Here is a 27,500-nt window from a genome sequence, read left to right on the forward strand (position 1 = left end):
TGTGTGTGTGTGTGTGTGTGTGTGCGCGTGTGTGTGCGTGCGTGCGTGCGTGCGTGCGTGCGTGCGTGCTCACGTGCCAAGTAGAGTATGTGGCCACATCCTTTACACATCCTGCCCTGCTCCACAGTAACTGTGATGTATGGCGAGCCCACAGAGCCAAGTGCCCATATACTCCCATGATGCATTGCTGTCCCTGTAACACCAGGGCTCAGGGTCACACCACTGTCAGGTGCCCTCCTACTACGCTCCCAGTCCAATCAATCTCCATCAGCTGAAGCAAGCTACGTCCCATGTGTGTATGTACAGTATGGGACACACATACGCGAACAAAAAGCACCCTTGAAAACACACTCACATGCACACGCGTACTGTACGTGCATACATTCATTCGCACACATGCACAGCAACACACTCTCTCAACACACTGATACCAGTCATCCGTTTTGCATGTCAGCAAATCAGTGACACCCCTTTCCCTTGCCATGCGAAACTCCATGTAGCAGATTGCTTACCTCTTCTCCCATTCACATTGCATCACTCTTGCCTCGGAGAGCAGAGCAGAACAGGACAGGGAAGGCGGGCGGGGGAAGAAAGGAGGAGCAAAAAAAAAGAAATGGAAAAAAAAGAAACCCACAACAACTTTGTCCCCTAAGTGTCCCCCAGCAGCGTAGCAGAGTGCCAGGCCCCATGCTATTATCCCAACACACAGCCGCCATATCTGCTGAGTACACAGGAATCTCCCTCATGCTAGTGCAACTGTTGAAGCCAGGTTTACCCCCTCTACATTCTGGCCAGAGAGAGAGAGTTGGCTGGCTAGAGAGCCAGAAAGGGAGAGAGAGGGAGCGAGAGAGAGAGAGAGAGCGGGAGCGAGAGAGCTCTTTGACTTTGGGAGAGTGTTTTGGACTGTAAGTGGACATTAATCTCTGCTGTCCTCAGCACATTTTAATAAATAAAGAGGGAGAGAGAGAGAGGAAACATTTCTGGGATGATTTTAAGTTCCAGGTCGTGGTGCAGTATGGTTGTGCTGACCTGAGCTAGATCTTTGGATTTTGAAATCCTGGTCACCTCTCGTGAGTGAATCACACCGTTGAAGCAGTACTAAGACCCGATTTCACACTACTCATGCACGAAAAGACACAAATTCCCAGGGCAGCGCAATTCTTACCTGATTATCATCGACTTTCCAATCTCACATGATGTTGGTCTGACCAAGAAGATGACGAATAACGTTTCTCAAACAGCCTGGTTAACCCACCTCCCTTGGTTTGCTACTGGTCAAGACCAGAAAAGGCTGTGCCGAAGTTTAAACCAAACATTTTCTTTGTTCCAATAGAACGTCTCTGCTTAGTTGATTACTTCCCGACAACGTCGCAGTGTTGCGTCACTAGGAGAGCGCGTGGCCTAGCTAGCGCAATTCGCTCTTGATCCTATACCTCGGATTTCCCTTCTGGGTTTTTGTCATCTGCAGCTCCGGAAAACAAGCCTGTCATCTTATACAGTGAGCATTCTACTGGCATCTGACCCTCAGCTCGTATAGTGCTTGAAAGCCATCTCCGATCACAAGAGGGCCACCGAGGCCTATTCCTGATGTCAGCAAGCTTTGTGTGTGCATGCTTGTGTCCGTCTTTCCGTGTGTGTGTGTGTGTGTGTGTGTGTGTGTGTGTGTGTGTTTGTGTGTGTGTTTGTGTGTGTGTTTGTGTGTGTGTGTGTGTGTGTGTGTGTGTGTGTGTGTGTGTGTGTGTGTGTGTGTGTGTGTGTGTGTGTGAGTGTGTGTGTGTGTGTGTGTGTGTGTGTGTGTGTGTGTGTGTGTGTGTGTGTGTGTGTGTGTGTGTGTGTGTGTGTGTGTGTGTGTGTGTGTGTGTGTGAGTGTGTGAGTGTGTGAGTGTGCGTGTGTGCGTGAGTGTGAGTGTGCGTGTGTGCGAGCGTGCGAGTGTGCGAGGAGTGGAGTGGGGTGTCAGGCACAGGGCGATCACTTCCATGTCCTCAGGCCTCAATGCCCCCATTGTGGGTGCCCCGGCGTTTTGCGTCACAAATATGATTTTATTAAACGGTGAAAAGGGGGCTGTCTATTCATGACGACGGAAATCCCTTGTGACCCTGGCCCTTTTTTGTGTGTGCGCGCCTCTCTCTCTCTCTCTCTCTCTCTCTCTCTCTCTCTCTCTCTCTCTCTCTCTCTCTCTCTCTCTCTCTCTCTCTCTCTCTCTCTCTCTCTCTCTCTCTCTCTCTGAGGGAACTGTGCCATCATCACACAGTAGCATTTTTCCCCTCCGCTCCGCATAGGCCCTTGTTGCAGGCTCTAGGTCAGTGCACCATTGGTGAACTTGCGACATTTCGGCGGCCCAGTGACGTCCCGTGCACACCGACCCTGCTGAGCCAGTGCGTCCCCATGAATGGTCCTGTGCGTCCATGAATGGCAGCCTGTGTTCATGGCCCCCTTGTTGAATGGTATGGTGCCAATGCCCCTCCGCAAAAGGAACGACTCGCTCGCCACAAATTACACCAACCCCCACCACCACCACCACCACGGCACATACAGACTCCTCCTGCACCCCCCCCGTACCCATATCTGCCTCCAGGGCTGCTGCAAACTGCGAGCGAAGAGCTTGTCCCATGAGGCGGCGCTATGCTGTTGCCGCTCGCTGCAGTCGTGCCGGAGAGTTGCAGTAGTAATACTCTCATCCCTCTTCTGCTGGGCCCTAATGTGTGAGAGGTAGTGATTCACACCATTACTGTTCAAACCCCCTCAGTCCCTATGTACAATCACCCACCCGCCGTCAGCCTGCCTCCTCCCCATCCCCATCCCCATCCCCATCCCCATCCCCATCCCCATCCCCATCCCCATCCCCATCCCCTGCCTCCTCAGCCTCCCCCTCACATATCTCGCTCAGAGGGGCGTTGATTCATTCACTCGCTCGGCTCAGCCAGCGCTTGATGAGCTGCTTCAAACAAGTCCTCCAACGTCCGTGATGAGCTCATTCGCAGTCGATGGAGCAGGTTAAGCGCAGAGGAATTAACATCCGACCGAACCGCTGAACTTCGCCGAATGCGCATGGGGATTGAGTTTTTTTTCGTGTGTGTGTGTCTCTGTGTGTGTGTGTGTGTGTGTGTATCTCTGTGTGTGTGTGTGTGTGTGTGTGTGTGTGTGTGTGTGTGTGTGTGTGTGTGTGTGTGTGTGTGTGTGTGTGTGTGTGTGTGTGTGTGTGTGTGTGTGTGTGTGTGTGTGCGTGCGCGCGCACATGTGTGCAAATATGAGTCGACATTCGAGCAGCCTCAAAGCTGCTAAAGTTGTATTATATACTGTTGAAATGGGAATGAGTTGGCTACCATGAGTCAGTTCCATACACATTTTTTTTCTTTGGATACAAGAAGACCCCTTGGCCAGGTACGCTTTGTTGAGACAGCTGTCGGCTTACGGATCCTCGATGCTGAGTTGTAGTGTACTGGGGATATGTACTGTAGGCCTGATGTGTGAGAGGTAGTGATTCACACCATTACTGCTCAAACCCCCTCAGCCCCTATGTACAATCACCCACCCGCCGTCAGCCTAAAGATTAGTGGCACAAAGTTTCAGACACTCAGTCCTTCATCACAATCATTGATACTGTCAATAATAATAAATAATAATAATAATACTTTCGTTTTATATAGCGCCTTTCAAAACATCCAAGGACGCTTCACAGAGTGTTGTGTTGGAAAGTGTGAGTGTGTGTGCGCGTCAGTGTGTGAGCGTGTGTGTGAATGCATGTAAGTGAAAGTGCTTGTGGAACTAGAAGCCATAAGCCAGATCACAGTACACCATGATGAAGGACTGAGAGTGCGGAACATTGTGCCATTCATTTTTTGGGAGCGTCAAACAGTGTTGCAGCGCTTTATTTTCAGTATGTTCAAGCACTTGTGTTATTGATGTGCACTGCGCACATTCTCTGACTTTTTTTATGTGTGTATAGGGGCATCTTACTGTAGTTTAGTTTCTGCATACATTTACATGGGTGATTTGCGCAGTGCTGTCTGTGTCTCCACATGTGTTCTCCTCTAATCAGTATTGGTAACAGTGCGCTGTAATCAGCATTGTTCCCTCCCTAATGAAGTTATCACATTTTGGGAAGTTGATCTCTCAGCACGGCATGAGGCCTCTCTCTCTGTCTGTCTGTCTGTCTGTCTGTCTGTCTGTCTGTCTGTCTGTCTGTCTGTCTGTCTGTCTGTCTTGTGTGTCTCTCTGTGCGTGCATGCTTGCGTGCATGCGTGCATGCGTGTGTGACTGAATATGGATGAGAGGAAGCCGTCTTGTCTTAGTGTTTAGCATGTTGGGTTAAATTGGCTCCCACAGGGCCGGGGCTGGGTTGAGTTTGTCACCCCCACATGACACGGTCCCCTCCCAACACTGGCACGCCACAAAGATGCTTGCTTGACAATCTTGCAACTTTTGCTGACAACTTGATTGGACATCTCCAAAAATCAAAAGGAACTCAAAAATGGGTTCTTGACAATTTGGGGGCTGTTTTTTTTTTCATTTATTTTTATTTTTACTTTTGCAAACGACAGCGAAACCCAGTGCCTTGAATTCATGGCAACATCACCACTGTCCACTTTTAGCCCCTTATGCAAGTCGGTCTGTCCCCAACTTCTCACATCCTCTTTCTCGTCCTTCTTGATTTGATTTGAGCAGTTTTGTTTGGGTAGAGAGAGACAAAATATAATATAAACACAAATAAGAGAAATCAAAGATGTCCCCATGCAAATGTTGCATGATGTGTGTTTGAGTTGGGCGACCCAAAGAGGCCTTCCAAAACATTGCAGGTGGACACACACACACACACACACACACACACACACACACACACACACACACACACACACACACACACACACACACACACACACACACAGACAGACAGATGGGGTCATTGTAATACCCGGCCCAGCCCCTTCAGGGTGGCCAGGTAGAAATATAGATCTATTTATATTGGACAGTCATCTGATAGTTGCCACTTCCTTCTAGACTCTCGTCTTCAGCTGATGTGGCCGTGACGTTGCTATGAATCCCAGTTATTAATAGTACATCGCTCTCAGCTTTTTTCCCATGTAGTCTGTCTCTCTGTCCCTACTTCTCACATCTACTTTCTCTTCCTTCTTGTTTTGAACCGTGTATTTGAGTATAGATGGATAGTTACAAACATGCTGTAAATGTATCTTGGACAGTCATCTGATCATTCTTCCTCTCCTCTCCTCTCTTCCTCTCCTCTCCTCTCCTCTCCTCTCCTCTCCTCTCCTCTCCTCTCCTCTCCTCTTCCTTCTCCTCCCCTCTCCTCTCCTCTTCTCTCCTCTCCTCTCCTCTCCTCCTCTCCTCCTCTCCTCTCTTCCTCTCCTCTCCTCTCCTCGCTTCCTCTCCTCTCCTCTTTTTCCCTCTCTTCCCTTCCTCTCCTCTCTTCTCCCTTTCCTCTCCTCTCCTCTCCTCTTTCTCCCTCCTCTCTTCTGTTCTACTCTCCTCTGTTCTACTTTCCTCTCCTTTCCTCTCCTCTCCTCTCCTCTCCTCTCCTCTTCCTCTCCTCTCCTCTCCTCTTCCTCTCCTCTCCTCTCCTCCTCATCTCCTCTCTCTCTCCTCCTCCTCTCCTCCTCTCTCCTCCTCTCTCCTCCTCTTTCTCCTCCCTAGTTGATGTGAGTGCGACGTTGCCGCTGCAAGTGCCCCCTGCCGCCATCCCCATGGACCTGCGCGTGGACCACCAGTTTGCGCTGGCGCCGGTCGAGCCCAACCAGCAGGAGCAGCAGCTGCAGCAGGAGCTGCTGGCCCTCAAGCAGAAGCAGCAGATCCAGCGCCAGCTCCTCATCGCCGAGTTCCAGCGGCAACATGAGCAGCTCTCGCGCCAGCACGAGGCACAGCTGCAGGAGCACATCAAGGTGGGTGGTGATGGCGATGATGTTGACGATGGTGATGGTGATGATGATGATGATGATGATGATGATGATGGAGACACTCACTCACTCACTCATTCACTCAAAGACACTGACACAGACATGCACCATGTAATATATACAATATGTGGACTTGACATGCCATTTGAAAGTCATTGCAAGCTAAAACTCTAAAAAGCTAAAAAGTCCAAGTCAAGTCTCGAGTCATCAGTTTGTGGCCGAAGTCTGAGTCAAATCCAAATTCAGAAGTCACAAGTCCACATCTCTGCAATCGGTAATGTGCAATGACACATTGACATCAAGGAGAGTCCAGAGCCAGATAAGCAGGCTAATAAGCTCACAGACACATAGTATGTAGTGTCTTCTTTACTTTACTCGTACTCATGTAGTCCTTAATCACATCACATCATTCACACTTACTTACCGTGTCCTCTTACACTACTAGGCCTCACTTGGAGTAGCACGATCCTCCCTACTCTTCCTGTGGTGGAAGTGAAATCTGACACACACACAGACGCACGCACAGACGCACGCACAGACGCACGCACAGACGCACGCACAGATGCACACACTCACAGACGCATGCACGCACACACACACAGACGCACTCACAGACGCACACACTCACAGACGCACACACTCACAGACGCACACACTCACAGACGCACACACTCACAGACGCACGCACACACAGACAGACGCACGCACACACAGACGCACGCACACACAGCTCTTTCCAGTCTGTGTCACTTTTCCTACAGTGTGTATCATTACTGAGTAGCAAGATCCACACCATCATCCTTAATCAAGTGCAGACTACCACATTGCCATTCCAGTGTCACATCTCTGCTTTCTGTCCCGTGTGAGAAATGCAGTCCCGTTTTTATTTTTAGACGTGTGGCTTATGTGTTCGGTGGTTTTGTTGTGTTGCTTGGATAGCGTCTGCCATATCTCATATTTTCATATTTCCTGATTTTGGTAATGAGAAGGGAAAGGGGGAAACTGAAAAAAATATGAAGAACTGAAAAGTGTGTGTGTGTGTGTGTGTGTGTGTGTGTGTGTGTGTGTGTGTGTGTGTGTGTGTGTGTGTGTGTGTGTGTGTGTGTGTGTGTGTGTGTGTGTGTGTGTGTGTGTGTGTGTGTGTGTGTGTGTGCGTGCGCGTGCGTGTGCGTGTGTGTGCGCGTGTGTGTGTGTGTGTGTCCGTCCGCGCGTTTGCATGCATGTCTGTGGTTTTGCGAGGTTTGGGTTTGTGTCAGATCCCTCCTGTCTGAGGGCTTTGTGTAAAGCCTTTGATTGCAGTGGGGGCATATGCTCAGCAGAATGCTGCCAGCTTGCTGTGGTAAGGTAAGAGCTGGGAGCTGGGGCTGGGAGCTGGGGCTGGGGCGGCCGTGAGGGATGAGGTTGGGGCTGGGGCTGGGGAAGGGAACAGGGGGCTGGGGTGGCCATGAAAGTTATGGCTGAGGCTGGGTCTGCCATGAGGTTGAGGCTGGGGCTACCATGGAGGCTGAGGCTGAGGCAACCATGAGGGCTGGGGCTGAGGCTGGGGCTACCATGGAGGCTGAGGCTGAGGCTGAGGCTGGGGCTACCATGAGGGCTGAGGCTGGGGATACCATGAGGGCTGAGGCTGGGGCTACCATGAAGGCTAGGGCTGGGGCTACCATGAAGGCTGGGGATGGGGATACCATGAGGGCTGGGGCTGGGGCTGCCATGAGAGTTACAGCTGGGGCCATGTGTGTGTATGTACGTCTGTCTGTCTACATGAGGAATCACTCTGCAATGGCTGAAACCACACACACACACACACACACACACACACACACACACACACACACACACACACACACACACACACACACACACACACACACACACACACACACACACACACACACTATGGGAACCCTGTCCTTGGGAAAATTGCTGCACAACCACAAGACCACTGCATCCCTCTCTCTCTCCCCCCACCCCACCCTCCTACCTCCTACCTCTGCTGCTTTGGCTGGAGCAGCAGCAGCCAATGGGTGCTGAGCTGACCCCCCCCCCCCCCCCCCCCCCTCCCCTGTGGCTATAAATAGAGGCGAGCTGAAGGCAGGAGGCTAGCAGGAAGGAGACAGGCCTGATTGACGCCCCCCGTGCCCCTTGCTGCCTGCCGCGGTGACATCTCTCCATCTCTCTATCTCTCCATCTCTCCCCATCCCTCCATCGCAAAAAAAGAAGGAAAAAAAAGCCTCAAACGGTGATTGGAGTCTTGCCTCAGCTGCTTTGCCCTGCAGAACAGAACGCCACTGCAGAGAGAAGGGAGGAAGATGGAGAGAGCGATAGAGATGGATAGAAGGAGGGAGGGAAGAGGGGAAGGAAGAAGAGATGGAGATGGAGATGGAGATAGAGGTAGAAAAGGATGGGTAACGTGGTTCGTGGAGGAGATGAAGAAGAACACAGTGCACCTCCAGACAGCCGCTCGCTTCGTTCGCTCAGTTCGCTCGCTCTACAGTACGGTCTAAAAACAAACCGTGCTCATTATTTCAGCGCGAGCTCCGGTACCTCTGGATCGTTAAACATCCATCTCCAGGGCTGTAGCCAACCACAGCATGACCACGCTGCCCATTAACCACAAAAATGAAACAATAGGGGGGAGAAAAGAAAAGAAAAGCATCTAGATGATGCACGCGGCCTGTCTGCCTTTTACATAAGCACCGCCCGCGTTCGTTCCTCCTGGCCGTAAATATGTTTACAGATATTCATTTCCATTTTTCGGGCCCAAGCCATACAGACGTTATACAAGGCAGAGCAGTATAGGATGAGATGGTTACGGTTACTTGATGTTTGTATAGTAACTTGGAATGATTGCCTTCTGTCAACGACAAATCAGAGAAAAAGGATAAGGGGGAGGATTGATGAAAACAGAAGCATGATGATGTCTTGGACATAGGACGTGCGGCTCAAATCTCTGCGGGCTTGCATCTTATACAGGCAGGCAACCACAGGCATAGCACACACTGTGTGTGTGTGTGTGTGTGCGTATGCGTGTGCGTGTGCGTGTGCGTGTGCGTGTGCGTGTGCGTGTGCGTGCGTGTGCGTGTGCGTGTGTGTGTGTGAGGACACACTCTTTCAGCTGACAGGCCTGTGGTGACTCATTCCTCCGGGACTTCCTGTTGGCTCTGTTTGGGCATCTGGGGAGAGAGAATGAAAAAGCCACCAAGGAAAGAGAAGGAGAAAGCAAGAAAGGGAAGGAGAGAGAGGTAGAAGTAGAGAGTGAGAGAGAGGTAATGAGAGAGAGAAATAGAGAGTGTGAGAGAGAGAGAGAGTGAGAGAGAGAGAGAGAGAGTGTGAGAGAGAGACCGAGAGAGAGACCGAGAGAGAGACCGAGAGAGAGACTGAGAGAAATAGAGAGAGTGAGCGAGGGGTAGAGAGCGAAAGAGTGAGGGAGAAATAGAGCGAGAGAGAGAGGTAGAGAGAGAGACCGAGCATGAGAGAGAGAGAGTGAAAGAGAGAGAGAGAGAGTGAGTGAGTGAAAGAGAGAGACTGAGGAGAGAGACAGAGAGGGAGAAAGAGGGGGGTGGCAAGAGGAAGTAAAGAGCGAGCCAGTTTTGCGACTTGTGTTTGCAAGGCCTCTGCCGAGCTGAGGGTACTGTAGGTGGAAGGGCTGACGTGATTGAATCATGTCGTTACAGCGTGTGTGCAAAGAGGCCTCGCGTTTACACAGGAAATCAGAGCTGTGATTGCTCAGGGGGGAGGGAGGGAGGGAGAGAGAGAGAGAGAGAGAGAGAGAGAGACAGACAGAGAGAGACAGACAGAGAGAGACAGACAGAGAGAGACAGACAGACAGAGACAGACGAGAGAGACAGACGAGAGAGAGAGAGAGAGAGAGAGAGAGATAGAGAGAGAGAGAGAGAGAGAGAGAGAGAGAGAGAGAGAGAGAGAGAGAGAGAGAGACAGACAGACAGACAGACAGACAGACAGACAGAGAGAGACAGACAGAGAGAGACAGACAGAGACAGAGACAGAGACAGAGAGAGAGAGACAGAGAGAGAGAGACAGACCGAGAGACAGACCGAGAGACAGACAGACAGACAGCAGGAGAAAGGAACAGAAGGGAGTGGTGGGGGTGGAGGTGGCGATGGAGGTGGGGAGGGGGCTGCGTACGTAATACAGCCCAGGTCTAAGCAGAGCCGAGCAGCCGTACTCTGCAGCCACAAGTCCCTGCTTGTCCGGCAGCGTCAGTACAGTGCCACCACCAGCACCAGCACCACCTCCTCTCAGCTCAACTCGACTCCCCTCCGCTCCACCTCCCTGCCTCTCCAGCTATTTATAGTGCAGAGGAGAGCTGCCGGAGCCAGGCAGATCCTGCAGGCTGCACGGGGACGCCTTCTCTGCTCCCTCCACCTCCTCCTCCTACTCCTTCTCCTCCTCCTACTCCTCTTTCTTCTTCCCTTCCCTCCTCCACCTCCTCCACCTCTTTCTTCTTCTCCTCCCTCTCCCACCACATCAATCTCCACTGCTACCTCCCTCCCTCCCTCCGCCCCTCCCTCCACCTCCTCCCTTCTTCCTTCTCCTCCTCTTCCTATTTCTTATCCTTCTCCTTTTTCTGTCTCTTCCTCCTTCTTCTTTCTGCTTTTCCTCCTCCTCCTCCTACTTCTCCTCTCCTCCTCCTCCTCCATATGTCTCTTCTGCTCCTCCACATTCATCCTCCTCCTTTTCCTTCTCCTCTGCTCCTCATCCATCCTTTTCCTTCTCCTCCTCTTCTTCCTCCTGCCACCAGCGTACAGCACTGCACTGCCCCGTCTGCTCTTCAAGAAGCTGCAGCAGCCCTCACAGAGAGTGGCTCTGTGGACGAGAGAGAGAGAGAGAGAGAGAGAGAGAGAGAGAGAGAGAGAGAGAGAGAGAGAGAGAGAGAGAGAGAGAGAGAGAGAGAGAGAGAGAGAGAGAGAGAGGGAGAGAGAGAGGAGAGAGAGAGAGACAGACAGAGAGAGACAGAGAGAGAGAGAGAGAGAGAGAGAGAGAGAGAGAGAGAGAGAGAGGGGTAGGGGGCTGCGTACGTAATACAGCCCAGGAGAGAGAGAGATGGAAAGGGAAAAAAGCCTCTTCCGTAGAGGTCAGAGCCAAGAGAAGTGCAGAGTAAGCACTGTCTGTGTGTGGGAGGAGGAGGAGTGGGGGATTTAAGTGTGATGTATACATTGGTACAGGAGCTTGGCTAATGTAATGATCATAAGTACACAGTGTAATATCTGTTCATCAAATAAAGGAATTCATCTGCACATGGACGAGTACTCCGCGTGTTGTCATACTAGAGGCATGACGTGGTGCGCTACGAAGATGTGTGTGTGTGTGTGTGTGTGTGTGTATGTATGTGTGTGTGTGTGTGTGTGTGTGTGTGTGTGTGTGTGTGTGTGTGTGTGTGTGTGTGTGTGTGTGTGTGTGTGTGTGTGTGTGTGTGTGTGTGTGTGTGTGTGTGTGTGTGTGTGTGTGTGTGTGTGTGTGTGTATGTATGTGTGTGCCTGCCTGTATATACGCATTTCTGTGTGCATTAACTGGGTAGTTAACCAACGTCTGTTGGTGCGCACAATATATGTTGGTATGTGAGGTGTGTGTGCGCGTGCGTTCATGCGTGTGTGCATCAGTTGGGTTGCGTGGTGAACCAATGTGTGTGTTGGTATTGTGTCTTCTGCACCAACACGATAGTGTGGGTCTGGGTAGTGCACCAGTGTGTGTACTAGCTTGATAATGAATGTGTGCTTCAGTGTGCGTGCCTTTGTGTGTGTGTGTCTGTATGTAGTTGGTTTGAGGTAGTTAACCAATGCATGTGGTTGTTTCCCTCACAGCACCATCAGGATTGTGAGTGAGTGAGTGAGTGTGTGCGTGTGTGCATGTCCCTGTTTGTTTAGGTGTTGGTGTGAGGTAGTTAACCAATGTGTGTTCTGTGGGTCTCCTCCACAGCATCAGCAGCACCAAGTGTGTGTAGCTGGATAGCTGATATGTGAGTTTGTTGGTATGAGGTAGTTCACCAATATGTGTTGGTGCGAGGTTGTGTGTGTGTGTGTCCTCCACAGCATCAGCGGGACCTGTTGGCCCTGAAGCATCAGCAGTAGCTGCTGGAGCACCATTCTAGAATACGATAATGTCAAGAAGCTTCTCAATTCAGGCAAACATGCCTGGCAAATACAGAACAGAGTTGACTAAAAATGGCAATTTGAAAGATTGATGAACACAGAGCTAAATGTGCAGCAATATTTTGGGCTTTTTGTTTCAGAGAGGTCATGACAATTCTGTTTTATGGTCAGGAAAAGTCATGGAATTTTATGTCTGACATGGAGTGGGCACGCTGTGTGAAGTAGTTAACCCTTGCGTTAGGGATGCACTGATACACATTTTTTTCACTTCCGATCCGATCCCAATATCTAAATTTGGATATCTGCCGATACCGATACTACCCCGATCCAATACCAAAACCACATATATGCATGGCTTTCAACTTGAGGTAGGCCCAAGTAGACTATTTGGTCAGTAAAGGAAGTTAGAAGAACAGGAAACCAATTCATATGTAAAAAGTAACAAGTAAAAAAGCAACAATCCCATCCTGAAAACTAATATGCAAGTGTTATGATTTCAAATTAATATTACAACTGGCTCAATGTCAGTATCAGGAAAGTTCCGATACATTGGGAAAATTCCGATCCGATCTCCGAATTATTTTGATATCTGAGCCCGATACACCGATACCGATATCCCATCCCTACCTTACGTGTGTGTGTGTGTGTGTGTGTGTGTGTGTGTGTGTGTGTGTGTGTGTGTGTGTGTGTGTGTGTGTGTGTGTGTGTGTGTGTGTGTGTGTGTGTGTGTGTGTGTGTGTGTGTGTGTGTGTGTGTGTGTGTGTGTGTGTGTGTCCTCCACAGCATCAGCAGGACCTGTTGGCCTTGAAGCATCAGCAGGAGCTGCTGGAGCATCAGCGTAAGCTGGAGAGGCACCGGCACGAGCAGGAGATGGAGAAGCAGCAGCGCGAGCAGAAGCTGATGCAGCTCAAGAACAAGGAGCGCGGCCAGGAGAGTGAGTTAGGCACGCACACACACACACACACACACACACACACACACACACACACACACACAGGCACAAACTCAAGCATGGCCAGAAAAGTGAGTTGCACACACACGCACGCACACACATTCACACACACACACACACACACACACAAGCACGGCTAGGAGTGTTACACGTAATACACATAGGTATGCACACGCAATCGAACGTGAACTCTTTAACTTTTTCTCCTCCCTCTCTCTCTCTCTCTCTCTCTCTCTCTCTCTCTCTCTCTCTCTCTCTCTCTCTCTCTCTCTCTCTCTCTCTCTCTCTCGCTCTCTCTCTCCCTGTCTGTCTCTCTCTCTCTCTCTCTCTCTCTCTCTCTGTGTCTCTCTCTGTTTCTGTCTCTCTCTGTCTCTCTCTGCCTCTCTCTTTCTGAAGAGACAATGAGCGCAGATGTTGAGGAGAGTGGTGGCGGCACTCAAAATGCGCAGGCTGCCGTGAGCGCAGATGTTGGTGAACCGTCTGATACAAACTCATGTGAGAAGCCAGTGCAGCTGGAAGACGAGGTTGTCGAGGATGAAACAATGTCTGACATGTCTGAGGCCCCCGAGTTATCTGATTTACTCGAGGTGTCGCCGAATACTGATGAGAATTTGTTGTATCCACTTGGCAGTATAGTTAAGTTTTTGGATGACACATATGGTAAGCCACTGGAGGTAGAGGAAACTTTCCCTGATTTAAAAAAGTTTGCCTTGTCAGTAATGTATTGGAAGAAGAAGACAGGGGCAGGGGCGACGGAATTGGGTAAGAAGCACAGAAAGAGTAGGGTGAAGAAAATGGTAACAAGAGTACGAAGGGTCTTAAAGGAGAAGGCTGCAAATGTTAAATAAAAATAGCATGATGGTTTCTTCACTTGGGGTGTTTCTCCTGTGTGTCCTTTTTCCATCTCTCCTCCTTTCTTACCCTATGGAGTCTCTGAGGGTGGGTTCAATTAATATCAATGGAGGGCGGGATAGGACCAAGAGGGCAGTACTTGCTGATTACATAGGCCGTAAGGCTTTAGATGTAATTTTTTTACAAGAGACTCACTCTGATGGGAATAACTGTATAGACTGGCATAGGTGGTGGGATGGGAAGTGTTTTTTAAGTCATGGGACAAATTTTAGTGCGGGAGTAGCAATTTTGTTCTCAAAGCATCTTAATGTTAAAATCCTTAACACTGGGGAGGTGGTGGGGGGCAGAGCCATGAGGGTAAAGGCAGAAATTAAAGGTCAGGTTTTTAATTTTGTAAATGTGTATGCCCCTAATGATGGCCCTGAGCGTGTCCTTTTTTTTGGGAGGGTGGCAGATGCATTGAAACAAGATAATGGTAACATGTGTGAGGTTCTGGGGGGGGACTGGAACTGCACTTGCAGCCCAGCCCTGGACCGGATTGGGGAGGAACCTCACTCTCGGTCTGGAGCTGGGTTGCACAGCATTATGAGGGAGTTCGCACTTATGGATGTGTGGAGATGTAGAAACCCCGTAGCAAGGCAGTACACTTGGGTGAAAGTCGTTAACTCTCTGGTTAGTGCAGCAAGGTTAGATAGAATATATGTCAGCAAGGCCTTCAATAATAAAGTCCTGTCTGCTGCTATACATCCAGCTGGGTTCACAGATCATCACCTAGCTACTATTGATGTTTGTTTAAGCATTTCAAAACGACCAAGATACTACTGGCATTTTAACAACAAATTATTGAAGGACAAAGAGTTTTGTGAAAATTTTAAACATTTCTGGGAAATGTGGAGAAATAAGAAGAATAACTTCAGAAGCCTATCACAGTGGTGGGAGGTGGGGAAAGCTCATATTAAGGGGTTATGCCAACAATTTACTTTTAATCATACCCAAATGGTCAAAAGCAGTATAGCCACATTGGAGGAGGAAATACGCGCAATGGAAAGCAGGTTGGGGGAAAATGATGTGGGGTTGATGGATGAACTCAATAAAAAGAAACAAGAGCTGAGGACTTTCTTGCAGGAGCGGGTTAAAGGTGCTTTGATCAGAGCAAGGATATTAAATATGACTCAAGTTGATGCCCCCACTGCTCACTTTTTCAACTTGGAGCAGAGGGAAGCACAACAAAAGCACATGCTCTACCTGCGTCGGCCTAATGGGACAATATCATCTGATCCTTCTGAAATGAGGGAAATGGCAGTCAACTTCTATGCGGACTTGTATGGATTTACAGACTGCGACTCCACCAGCACTGAGGAGGTGTTGGAGGGGCTACCAACAATAGAGCTGGATGACAAAAGGTCCCTGGACCTACCACTCAGCCTTCAGGAGCTAACAGAGGCTGTTCAGCAGCTCTCCAAGCGCCGTGCGCCAGGCATGGATGGACTATCCGCTGAATTCTACCAACATTTTTGGCACGTTTTTAGCAGGGACTATTGCGAGATGCTGGAAGAGTGCTTCAGGGGGGGCGAGCTGCCGGTAAGCTGCCGGCGAGCTGTGCTCTCTCTGTTGCCCAAGAAAGGCGACTTGGGCCTGCTCGAGAACTGGAGGCCGATCTCACTTATGTGTATAGACTACAAAATTCTGTCAAAATGCCTTGCGAACAGACTGAAAGGGGTCCTCGATTCTATTATTCAAAAAGAGCAATCGTATTGTGTTCCGGGTCGGACAATTATGGACAATTTGTTTGTGCTGAGAGACATTATTGACCTGTCACTCGTGAAAAAAATGGACGTTGGGTTTTTATCCGTAGATCAGCGCAAGGCCTTTGATTTCGTCAGCCACGATTACCTGTTTAATGTTCTGAAGGCCTTTGGTTTTGGGGATTTTTTCATATCTGCCATAAAACTTTTGTATGCGGGGGCATCAGTGCTACTGAAGGTTGGGGGAGGGCTTAGTTGTCCTGTACCAGTGGAGAGGGGCATCAGGCAAGGCTGTCCCCTGTCGGGACAACTCTATAGCCTGGCCATTGAGCCCTTACTGTGCCTACTAAGGAGAAACTTAAATGGGGTGGTGGTGCCTGGGGTTCTCACAGGGACTACTATTTCCCTTTCTGCCTATGCTGATGATGTGACTGTCATTATTTCTGGTAAAGATGATGTCTCTGTATTATGTAATGCATTACAGGTGTATGGGAGGGCGTCCTCAGCAGAAGTAAATTGGGCAAAGTGTGAGGGTTTTTTAGTGGGGGAATGGGGGAGGGGGGGTGCACCTGCACTACCGGGGGGTGTTCAATGGGGCAGGGAGGGGATGAAATGCCTTGGGGTGTATTTAGGTACGGAAGAGTACAAAAAAAATAATTGGGATGGGCTGCTGGATAAAGTGTGTGCTAGGATGTCTAGATGGAACTGGCTGCTACCTGAGCTCTCCTACAGGGGGAGGGTGTTGGTCGTAAATAACCTGGCCGCCTCCACACTATGGCACAGGCTTACTGTTCTGGAACCACCAAGTCAGCTGATGAGGGAGCTTCAGAGCAAATTCGTGGATTTTTTCTGGACTGGCCAACACTGGCTGCCTGCTCCTGTGCTATACCTACCTGTTTGGGAGGGGGGGCAGGGGCTGGTGAATCTGACCTGTCGTCTGCTCACCCTGCGTCTGCAGGCAGCGCAAAGACTGCTTTATGGAGAAGACCTGCTGTGGACGGAAGTTGCCCTCTCACTCTTGAGGGAGGCGACACCAATGGGCTACGACAAGCAGCTGTTTCTACTCGAACCGGGCACGTTGGACTTGAATAGGCTAACCCCCTTCTACAGATCTGTGGTGCACGCCTGGCAGGGGGTCTTCAGGGCCAGAAGAGACCTTGTGCAGGCTGTGGACTGGGTCATGGGGGAACCGTTGTTCCACAGTTCCTTACTAAGATGTAGGACACTATCATCTGACAGTGTCCAAAGGTGCTTGATGAGGGCCGGCATAACCATGCTGGCGCACCTGCGGAATACGGGCGGCTGGAGAACGGCAGCCTCTTTGCAGCACAGAACTGGCATGCACTCCTTACGCCTCTTGGAAAGGGTGTTGGAGGAAGTGAAGTCAGCGCTGCCAGGCGCCTGCAGGGAGGCACTGGAGCTGAGGTCCCCAGAGGGCTGGGAAACGAACTACCATTTTCCTTCACTGAGGGTGTTGCCCACAGTGGAGGAGGGGGAGGATGACTTTGAAGGGGACTTGGTGGCTAAACCCTTTGAGGATATGGACAGGAAAGTACTCTACATGACCAGCATAAGAGTTCAGCATCGGTCAGCGCTGAAGCGGGTGCCCGGATGGAGGTGGTCAGGGGTGTTTGGGCCACGCTTCTCCCTGGGGGTGCTGGAGGACTTTATACAAGCCACCAATTGAAAAGCGTACGGCCGACCTGCAGTGGCGGCTTATCCATTGGGCGATTGCAACAAATAGACATGTAGCACGGCTTGATCCAGCAGTAGGGGAGAACTGTTTGTTTTGTGGGAGGGAGGAGACTGTTGTACACCTTTTTTTAACATGTGAAAGGCTTGGGGAACTTTTTGAGTGTCTCAAATTGTGGTTTTTAAAAATTGGGGTGGTCTTTTCCCAGGAACTGTTTATCAGTGGGCTTGGGTACAGTGTGAAGAGAAAAAATGAGGTGTGCCTAATTAACTTTCTGCTGGGGTCTGCCAAGTTAGCCATCTGGAAAACACGGAAAAGCAAGTTGCTGGGGGTGGGGTCCTGTGATCCACTTGAAGTCTGCCAAGGAATGGTGGCAGCGCGGGTCAAAATTGAGTATGCGTATGGCAGACTTATTGAGGAGATGGACTCTTTTATGGCTGTATGGGGAGTGGGGGGCTTGTTGTGTCACAAAGCTGCGAATGGGGAGGTGGTTTTAAATGTGTAATTGGGGGGGTGGGGGGGGGATACCACTCACATTGGATTGTAAGTGAAGGATGATTTGTTTGTAAGATGACGCACAGATGGTTAAATAAACGAGCTTTGAATCTCTCTCTCTCTCTCTCTCTCTCTCTCTCTGTCTCTGTCTCTCTCTCTCTCTCTCTCTCTCTCTCTCTCTCTCTCTCTCTCTCTCTCTCTCTCTCTCTCTCTCTCTCTCTCTCTCTCTCTCTCTCATACAGATGCACACAGGATGTGTGAGACTAACACATGCTCAAACACGCCTCATATTTACACACACACACCTGGTATTGTCCTCCATGTGTAATGACAAAAAAGTTGACTCTAATCTACTCTATTTACTTACTCACATTTAAACACCCTTAGCATTACTCAACACACACACTCACTCACACACTCACACACTTGGCATGCAAAATGGCACAAGCACAAGTCTGTATTCTGAAGCTCAGAATGAAATGTTGATGTTACAAGAGGGATATGAAGACTTAATTTGTAAAACGGTGTATCCACCATTTTTGACTTTTGCATTTTGTTATTGCAATTCAGAGGTCCAATCACCACCTATGTGTGAATCCTTGCCATTCAAATATTTTGAGAACACACTTTTTCAACCTGTATGAAATGCATTTTGCAGTGCAATGCAATGGAATGCCTAATAATATAAAAATGTCAACTACCCAACATTCTACAATATGAAGATGCACCGTTTTGCACATAAACTCTTCATATTAACAATTAGCAATGCTCTTGCAGATACAAGGCCCTTGTGTACCACACAGGTTTCTAATCACTAAATATTAAGATGCCAAAGCAGAGCTTGAGGAGCCAGAATTTGTATCTACAGTACAGATGTGAATCAAAGGAAACTGTGCCTATCGCATGGACTGTACACTGACTCCCATCAGATTCACACAGCCTCCGGCGAGGCTACAGTGCGTTGACGTCTCACTCTGTCTGAGCAATGCAAAAAAAAAACATTAGTAAGACTTCACAAGATGAAAATGTCTAATACAAGTCAATAAGCGTCTCTTTTGAATGTCATAACACAAAGCACAACAACTTCACTTAAGCATCATACAATATACTGGTCGAAGCATGCAGGTACAACAGCCAATCTGTTCATGGCTTGGATGCTACTCAAGCTGGATGTATACCTATTGCCAAAGAGATTATTTTTAGTCTGCTAGTTTGAAAAATAAACATCTAATGCAGTTTGACAGAATTTGACATTGCGTTGATGTTTCGGGTGGTTCTGCCAAACTCGCAGTGGCTTCTGGTAGGGCCAAAGTGGCCTGGTGGTTTTAGTAGTCCAGCGTTCGTGCTTGGCTTCTAGAAAGACACGTTCTCAAGGAGCTTAGCTGGTGAGCAAGATGCCGCCCACCCCACCAAAAAAGGTAATTGAATTTGAAAGGTGGCCGGAGCGTCTTTGTTTTGTCTTTGGCAGACGGGGTCTCACCTCTCTTGCTGCCATCTCAGAGAGAGAGAGAGAGAGAGAGAGAGAGAGAGAGAGAGAGAGAGAGAGAGAGAGAGAGAGAGAGAGAGAGAGAGAGAGAGAGAGAGAGAGAGAGAGAGAGAGAGAGAGAGAGAGAGAGAGAGAGAGACACATCGAGAGAAAGACAGAAAGAGATTGAGAGAGGAAGAGACAGAGTGAGAGAGACAGAGTGAGAGAGACAGAGTGAGAGAGACAGAGTGAGAGAGACAGAGTGAGAGAGACACAGAGTGAGAGAGACACAGAGTGAGAGAGACACAGAGTGAGAGAGACACAGAGTGAGAGAGACACAGAGTGAGAGAGACACAGAGTGAGAGAGACACAGAGTGAGAGAGACACAGAGTGAGAGAGTGAGAGAGTGAGAGAGTGAGTGAGTGAGTGAGTGAGACGGAGAGAGAGAGTGTGAGAGTGTGAGAGAGAGAAAAGCCCCTACAAGACCTGTTTACCTGGCAAGGAAGAAGCTGGCAGGATGAGTGAAGGGGGAATGTGCGTACTTGAGAATTGCATGATGCATGTCAACCTTCACCAACACCGACTTGTCAGATACACCAGAACCTACCAACCTAAAAAAAAAGGAAATTGAAAAAGCAGGACAAGACAGAGAAGGGGAATAAAAGATCAACATGCCTCCTCGGTCTCTTTGGAATTCCTTTTGAAGAGGAGCTCTTCGCCAAGTGACTCTGCTCCCCAGCAGTGGATAGAGTAGACGCTGGCTGGGTTGCTTCCGTTCCGCTCTTCGATACCACACTCACTGTGTACAGAGAAATGACTTCTATATGCTTATTTAAAACTGCCACCAGGGAGGCTGGGTCTATCTTTGTAGTGGTGATCAATGCTGCTTCGATCATCGTTCCCTCCAGCTACGAGGAAGAGCTTCCAGTTCCCATGTGGCAGTGAGATTAGCATTGCAGAAGAAGTAGTGCTGGAGGCACATCACTAAAATAAAACCTCCAACAGACCTGCTTGTCCCAAAATGTCCTGCTTCCGTTCCAATGACCCACATTAGGGAAATTAGGACTCTCACGATGGTGTCTGGTGGCACTTTTTTGTTAATTGGTTAATTGATGAAGACTGATCTCTCTTTTCTTTGTAAATTGGCTGATTGACAGGTGCGGTGGCCAGCACGGAGGTGAAGATGCGGCTTCAGGAGTTTGTACTGAACAAGAAGAAGGCCCTGGCCCAGAGGAACCTAAACCACTGCATGCCCAATGACCCCCGCTACTGGTATGGGTGAGTATCCATCCCAGGCCACCTCATGCACTCGTGATATCGGGTTCGATGACACTTTTTTGGGCTCAGACGTCAGGTGATGCAATCACAGCTAATGGCCATAAATTAATTAGTAATTGGTTATTAATGTACTGCAATAATGAATATGCTTCGTAGACAATCTAACATCAAACAAAATCAAACAAAAATATATTGAATCCATACAATAGTAGCATTAGCTGTGGTTTCGCCACCCTGACGTGTGCTACTACTAAAACGTCATTGACCTATCAGCAGTGAGTTTTGGGGATATTCTTTGACAATGAATGGATGCTGCAGTCCATAGTATTATGGGAGATCTACTTGTATTTGATGGCCGCTTAGTGTTAACATGATCTAATGGTGTGCTTTTTGGTGTTCCTCATTTCAGGTTTTTACCGTAGAACCTACTGTAATAGGCATATTACTGAACGTGCTTGGGTTGTTTTCCTTTGCGTGTATAAAGCCCAGTCAAAGATAAAAAAGACGACTTCAATGAATGTTTTCATTTTAAAAAAGGTTGTAGTTTTGAGACAAGACCTTACTGTACACAAGTTGAGGAAATGTGTTTACTGAAAATGTCAATGTCTGACATTTTCCTGCCCGTTAATGTGCGTGTTTGTCGTCTTCAGTCCCGGTGCAGAATGGCATATCTCGAAAAGACTTAGTCACTGATGCTGCACTGACTGGCAAGATTTTGTCTCAAAACCTTTGAGGTCTTTTGGGACCTTAGGTGCAAACACTCCTATTTTACCCGCACACCAACCTGGCAAGTGCGAATGTGTAAATGGCTTTTTTCCCTCAACGGTGGAAAATGTGTTTTTGGCACCCTGCATCACACTGGTCCCTTTAGAGTTTTTTCCCGCTCTTTGTTGGTTTTTATGTATGTTTTTTTTCTTCTTTTTCTGAAGTTTGTGTCAACAGTTTATCCCAACCCTGGGTTGTTGGCTTAGAGCTATGATCACAGGGAACGCTTTTGAGATTACAGTGCCTTTTTGTGAAGTTCCTTGCAAGAAATTAGTTTGATTGGATTAAACGTTTTTTTAAGACGTGCGCTTCCTATTTACAAATGAGATGACAGTTGTGAAGATTTTTCTTTCTTTTTTATTCAGAGAGCACCTGCGTATCATCTCTCTTTTAGCGATTTCCTCATCTGTTTGTAGTTCCCCATCACTGTTTGCACTGACAGACCTGTTTTTTTTTAATTCCCTTACAAATGGAATAAAAAGTCAGTGTTATTGTCACCTCACTGCTTTTAAATGTTTAAAGAGGTTTTGAGGAGTAAACTTTGACTGCTCTTCCCGCTTTTAAAACTACTGTGGAAAGATAAAGCCAGCTAGCAGGTTTATGAATGGGTTTGAGTGTGTCTATTCTCTCTCTCTCTTTCTCTCTCTCTCTCTCTCTCTCTCTCTCTCTCTCTCTCTCTCTCTCTCTCTCTCTCTCTCTCTCTCTCTCTCATTGCGCATTCCTCTCGGCAGCCCTGGAGTGTCGGCTGTGGTTCTGTGATAATGACAGGGAGACGGCAAGCGTAGGGAAAGGCTTTCATGTGCAAAGGATGAATATTAACTCGAAAAAGGGGGCCTTACTCCCACCATTCCACCACCACCCCCCAGCCCCCTGCTCCACTGCACCTTTTCACGGGCTCCTATCTGGCCTGGAGAAGATAAATAAGCCCAGCCCAGCGAGGCCCAGTGTGTGTGTGTGTCTGTCTGTGTGTCTGTCTGTGTGTCTGTCTGTGTGCGTGTGTCTGTGTCTGTGTGTCTTTGTGCGTGTGTCTATGTGCGTGTGCCTGCGCGTGCGTGTGTCTGCGCATGCGTGTGTGTGCGTGTGCCTGCGCGTGCGTGTGCCTGCGCGTGTGTGTGTCTGCGCGTGCGTGTGCCTGCGCGTGCGTGTGTCTGCGCGTGCGTGTCTGTGTGTGTGTGTGTGTGTGTGTGCGTGCGTGTGTGTGTGTGTGTGTGTGCGTGCGTGCGTGTGCTTGTGTCTGTGTGTGCCTGTGCTTGTGTCTGCGTGTGCTTGTGCCTCTGCCTGTGCCTGTGTCTGTGGGTCTGCAGGCCCGTGCATTCCCCAGTTCTCCCCAGCTAGAATACTGTGCTCTTCTGCAGTTGTTGGAGGGGTTTATTAAATATTCCATCATGCGCTCATCATGCAGCATAGACCTAGCCTAACTGACATAACCGGCTTTATTGGCTCGCTCCATACTGTACTTCTTTATTCAGCACTTGTCATTTAGGGTGCTAGCTATTAGGATAAATAGCTTCTTCTTTTTTTTTAAATCTTTTTGAAATTAGTGGATGACGGGAAATGTAGCTGCACTCAGAATGCCAAGAAGAGAAGGCCAATACAGTATATATTTATATTATACTGCATAAATATATTTGTCAGGATAAGTGAAGATGGTTGTGTTGAAAGCACAGCATTGACAGAGGTGCTTTGGACCCATCAATGAAATGTGGAAGGGAACACCTACCTACAGTATTCATGTCCTCGTCATTGCATCACTTGGCATATTCAGGCTTTCCCTTCATCTCTCTCTCTCTGTTGGTCCAGAAAAGGAGTAAGTAAGTAAAGGGAGGAAAGAAAAAGCAGACAATCTGTCTTTGGAACTTAAGCTGGTAGTATTTCCTCTGGAGCTACTACAGTAAGATCAATTGAGACAGTTAAGAGGAGGAAGGTTTTTGGGAAAGGTGTTGGTGCGGGCGGGATGTCGAAGGAGGCGACAAACACACTATGTTTTATTAATCAAAACATTTGCATGTCGACAGCTCGAATGTGTGTCGCGTTTTTCCCCTTCGTCCATAATTGCAGACGGAGCCAAAAACATGTCACTCAAGCTCCCAGACAAACTGCATATTTGCTATGTGGGTAAACCGTGACAGATTGAATTCATGGGTCTGGGAGGTTGCCAGCTGACCTGAAGTGGCCTTCGCTCTGCAGAGGGGAGAGATGGGGATGGGGGGAGGAGTAAGAGAGACGCTGCTGTTCCCTACAGTGAAAAGGTGGACGAGTGCGGGATGATGGGAGAGAGAGGGAGGGGGGGGGGGGGGGGGGGGGGGGGGGGGGGGGGGGGGGGGGGGGGGGGGGGGGGGGGGAGGGGGGGAGGGGGGTGGGGGGGGCTGAGATTGGTTTGCTGCAATCGAGTTAATTTGACCCACCAGATAACCAGTTTTTCCAACAGTCTGAAAGGCGTTTTTTTGTGTTTTTTTTTGTTTTTGTTTTTTTCAGCCTCCAAAATCAAATCAAGTGCCCTGTATCTGACCTTTTTTTTACCCTATCCAGAAAGTGGTACATCAACATGCTGTTTGTTTAATTAACAAATATGTCAGCCTTCCCTTGCCGGAATAGAAGCACAACAGGGGGGGGGGGCTATATGAGATTGCATGTAGTGTAGCCTGACAAGCCATAAACAAGAAGCAGTTGAAAATGAATTATGCCCTGAAGACTATTTGGGTTGTTTTCGAGCATAGTATATATACGAGACTCTGGAGTGTATCGTTTTCATCATTTTTCAGGCTTATTATTGATATCTGCCGTAAGGGGACTTCAATACTGAACCAACAATTATTTTTTGTTTGACAAGGGAAGACCATATGTTGTCTCTGTGACTACAATTTGAAATGCAACATGCAGCAGTAGTTAAGACTCACTACCTTCCACTGTGCCTACTGCAGTACTGATTGTAATGCTGGTGTTTTATGAATGGTTTGAAAGGGGTAAGCTAATCCATAAAGGTGGCTATTAGAACTATTTGAAATTTGAATTTGAATTTGAAACCATGAAACAAGGTGAGCAGTGGTTGATCATGTGTGTACAATAATATTGCAGTTTTGTATAAAGGATAAAGGGAAATGGTAAAGTCATGCGTTTTGCATGGAAGTTCTGTTTTGAAACCCTGCCTTGGCCCAGTGCCTCAGCAATGACCCCCTCCTCCCCATGCCAGAGATCTACTGGGAGTCTGCTGGTTTACACAAAATCCGCTTATCAGCATCTGTGTTTGGCTACACTGAGTTAACATAGCTCTGTTTGTTTGTTTATGTGTGTGTGTGTGTGTGCGTGCGTGCGCGCGCGCGTGTGTGTGTGTGTGTGTGTGTGTGTGTGTGTATGTGTGTGTCTGTAGGAAAACCCAGCACAGCTCCCTTGACCAGAGCTCCCCCCCACAAACAGGGATGTCCACTTACAATCACCTACCGCTTGGGATGTATGACTCCAAAGACGACTTCCCACTCCGCAAAACAGGTAAGCTCTTCTTCTTCTCGTTTATCCCCCATCCCCCATCCCCATCCCCCATCCCCATCCCCAGCTTGTTATTGCAGTCAGTCCTGCGTCACTCTTTCTTCCCACCGCTGGGATGTTCGTCAGCTCTGACGCACCAGCTGCCGGTTATCTCTGCGCTGTGCGGCCGAAGAGGGTTTTGGTTCAGACTCATTTGCGGCACCTGGGAGCTACACATGGCGGTGGCTCCTCCCCGCCCCTTGTTCCCCCAGATTAGATGGCCATTGATAAGGTTCCTCTCTGCTCTGCTCTGCTGCTGTGCTGTGCTGTGCTCTGCTCTGCTCTGCGGGGCCTGCCCACTTTTTCGCACGTTCATTGTCCAGAGTTACCTGTCTGTTGACACTGACTGACGTGCCTGCCTGCATGGTGCCAGTCAGTTGCGTAATCTTGAAGACAGGAGGTTCATCTGGCGTGTAGTTATGAATAAAGAAACTTGTCTCTGAGAACTGTCATCTAGTGGCAAATGCAAGCATGGAATTTCAGTATACAGAGGAGTTGTTGTTGTTACTCTTAATGCAAACCCAATAACAAAATATGGTTGTTTTTAAAGGTTTGATTTTATTTTCTCTAAATGATTGGTGACCCATATGCTTAAATAAATTAAATCTAGCCGGCTCTGCAGAAGATTTGCCAAAGATAAATTTGATAGAACTCGCATTAACTCTCTAGTAGAGCTTCCCGTGTTGTCTCCGGCTGCAACTCAGCTCTTCTTTAAAAAGTGTACACTCTTTCAACTTGCACCAACAGATGCAAAACAAAAAAAACCCTCCTTCACATCTGAAAAAAAAAACCCTGACGACAGTGTTTTAAACCCAAAGTTCATGGAGTTGTCTGGATTGCAAAAGGAATACAGCCGGTCAGGGAGACAACAGCAGCAGCTCTAGGAAAAACATAATCCCCAGTCATGCACTAGCTGTGTACAGTAGCTGGTGGAGCTGGAGTCTAGTGGAGCTGGAGAGAGTAGAGAGAGAGAGTTTCCATTGGCCCATTGTTTCCGGGTTCTATTATTGCAAGGGGGACAGACCTAGGCAGAACTAAGGACTGTTCTATTCAATGCGAGTATTATGACACGCCCCTTTAGGCGGACCGGAACCTGGTCATGTTAGGTGCCCATAGCAACCTATTACATTGGCATATCTCTATATACTTAAAGAATCTCTGGTGGAGCTGGAGACCTGGGCCTCCGCTCGCCTAATCTGAGTGGCAGTAGGAGGCCGGTGTTCTCCTGAGGATGGAGCAGGCAGGCAGGCAGGGAGGGTGTGGCGCTCCCCCAAAAGGCAATGCTCTCCTGGCTCCTCCGTGAGCAGAGCACACATGAAAGGGACTGTCACCAGACGCTCACTTCATGGATTTAAGCCTGTGCGTGTCTGTGTCTGTGTGTGTGTGCGTGTGTGCGTGCATGTATGCGTGCGTGCGTGCATGCGTGTGTCTGTGCGTGCGCGTGTGTGTGTGTTTGTGTGTGTGTGTGTGTCTTTGTGCGTGTGTGTCTGTGTGTTTGGCGTGCGTGCATGCCTACTGCGCCCTCGTCTGTGTGTGTGTGTGCACATGTCCCATAGCTTTAAGCCTCTCATCACAGGCCAGTTGAGAAGCAGTCTTTCTATCTCCCTCTGGCAGACTCGAGAGAGAAAGGAGAGGGAGACAGACGGCCAGAGAGTGAGACGAAACGATGAGGCAAAAGCATGAGGGAGAAGGAGGAGGAAGAAGGAAGTGGTGGGGTGGGGTGGTGGGGCATGGGTATGCAGTGGGGAGAGAGAGAGAGAGAGAGAGAGAGAGAGAGAGAGAGAGAGAGAGAGAGGATACAGCTCACTTACGCACCTGACACTTTACAGTCGCAGTGGCTGACGTACAAGTATGCAACCTCCCCGACTGGAATCCATACACAAGCTTAAAGAATTTCACCCACTGACACACACACAGACACACACATGCACACACACACACACACTTCATACGGTCATTGGACATGATCAACTTCTCTGGTATGCTGGCTGGCTGGCCAGGTTTGTCTGTCTCTGGGATTTGGGGCTGAGCATGATTAATTAAGTCCGTCTGCTTTTTCACCACATTAAGTCTCAGCAGGAGACGAGAGGCTGCCATCTCTCTCTCTCTCTCTCTCTCTCTCTCTCTCTCTCTCTCTCTCTCTCTCTCTCTCTCTCTCTCTCTCTCTCTCTCTCGCTGATGACGGGAGCCCCCAGTCTGCCGTCTGCTGGGCCGCGCTGTGCCGTGGTGCCACAATCCCCCGCACCCAATTCCAGGTCTTGGAAAGTCTTTTTTTTTGCTTCTTTTTGGTGTATTGGATTGAACGGATCATGGAAAAGGGGGCTGGTTGGATGCTCAGGTGTGTGGATGAGGGTGGGTGGGTGTGGGGCATGGGACCAGGCAGCGTTGGGCAGGTTTGAATAAAGTGAACTCTCAATCGTGGTCTTAACCTGGCCAGATATATTAAGAATGAATGCAGTGTGAAGCAGGGAGGTAAGGAAGCAAATGGGTGTGTGCGTGTGTGTTTGGGGGTGGTAGCAGCAGCAGCAGCAGCAGCAGTATTAGCAGCACCTCTCTAGCCAACAAACTGCTAGATTAGCCTTTGGTCTCTATGCCAGTCCTCCCCTCCCCGGAGCAGAAGCTAAGGGTGTGGATCTGGGTCCGGGAGAGTGGAGGGGGTTCTGCCGCGACCTTATCCGTATCCATGGCCTCCTCCCAGCGGTGTGGTAGTGGGGTG

At 49.0% G+C, this 27,500-nt stretch overlaps 1 protein-coding gene across 4 annotated transcripts in view; it reads left to right on the plus strand.

The window, feature by feature from the left end:
- hdac4 (histone deacetylase 4) overlaps positions 1 to 27,500 on the plus strand; it is a 285,327-nt gene that overhangs the window by 145,990 nt on the left and 111,837 nt on the right. For all 4 annotated transcript variants that reach the window (XM_063213475.1, XM_063213476.1, XM_063213478.1 and 1 more), the window contains 4 exons: positions 5,651 to 5,895; positions 12,801 to 12,951; positions 20,377 to 20,497; positions 24,630 to 24,748. In XM_063213475.1, coding sequence (XP_063069545.1) covers positions 5,651 to 5,895; positions 12,801 to 12,951; positions 20,377 to 20,497; positions 24,630 to 24,748 — 636 coding nt within the window. The remainder of the gene's footprint in view (positions 1 to 5,650; positions 5,896 to 12,800; positions 12,952 to 20,376; positions 20,498 to 24,629; positions 24,749 to 27,500) is intronic.

Source organism: Engraulis encrasicolus, chromosome 13 (assembly GCF_034702125.1).
Source record: "Engraulis encrasicolus isolate BLACKSEA-1 chromosome 13, IST_EnEncr_1.0, whole genome shotgun sequence".
In the NCBI taxonomy this organism is placed as follows: domain Eukaryota; kingdom Metazoa; phylum Chordata; class Actinopteri; order Clupeiformes; family Engraulidae; genus Engraulis; species Engraulis encrasicolus.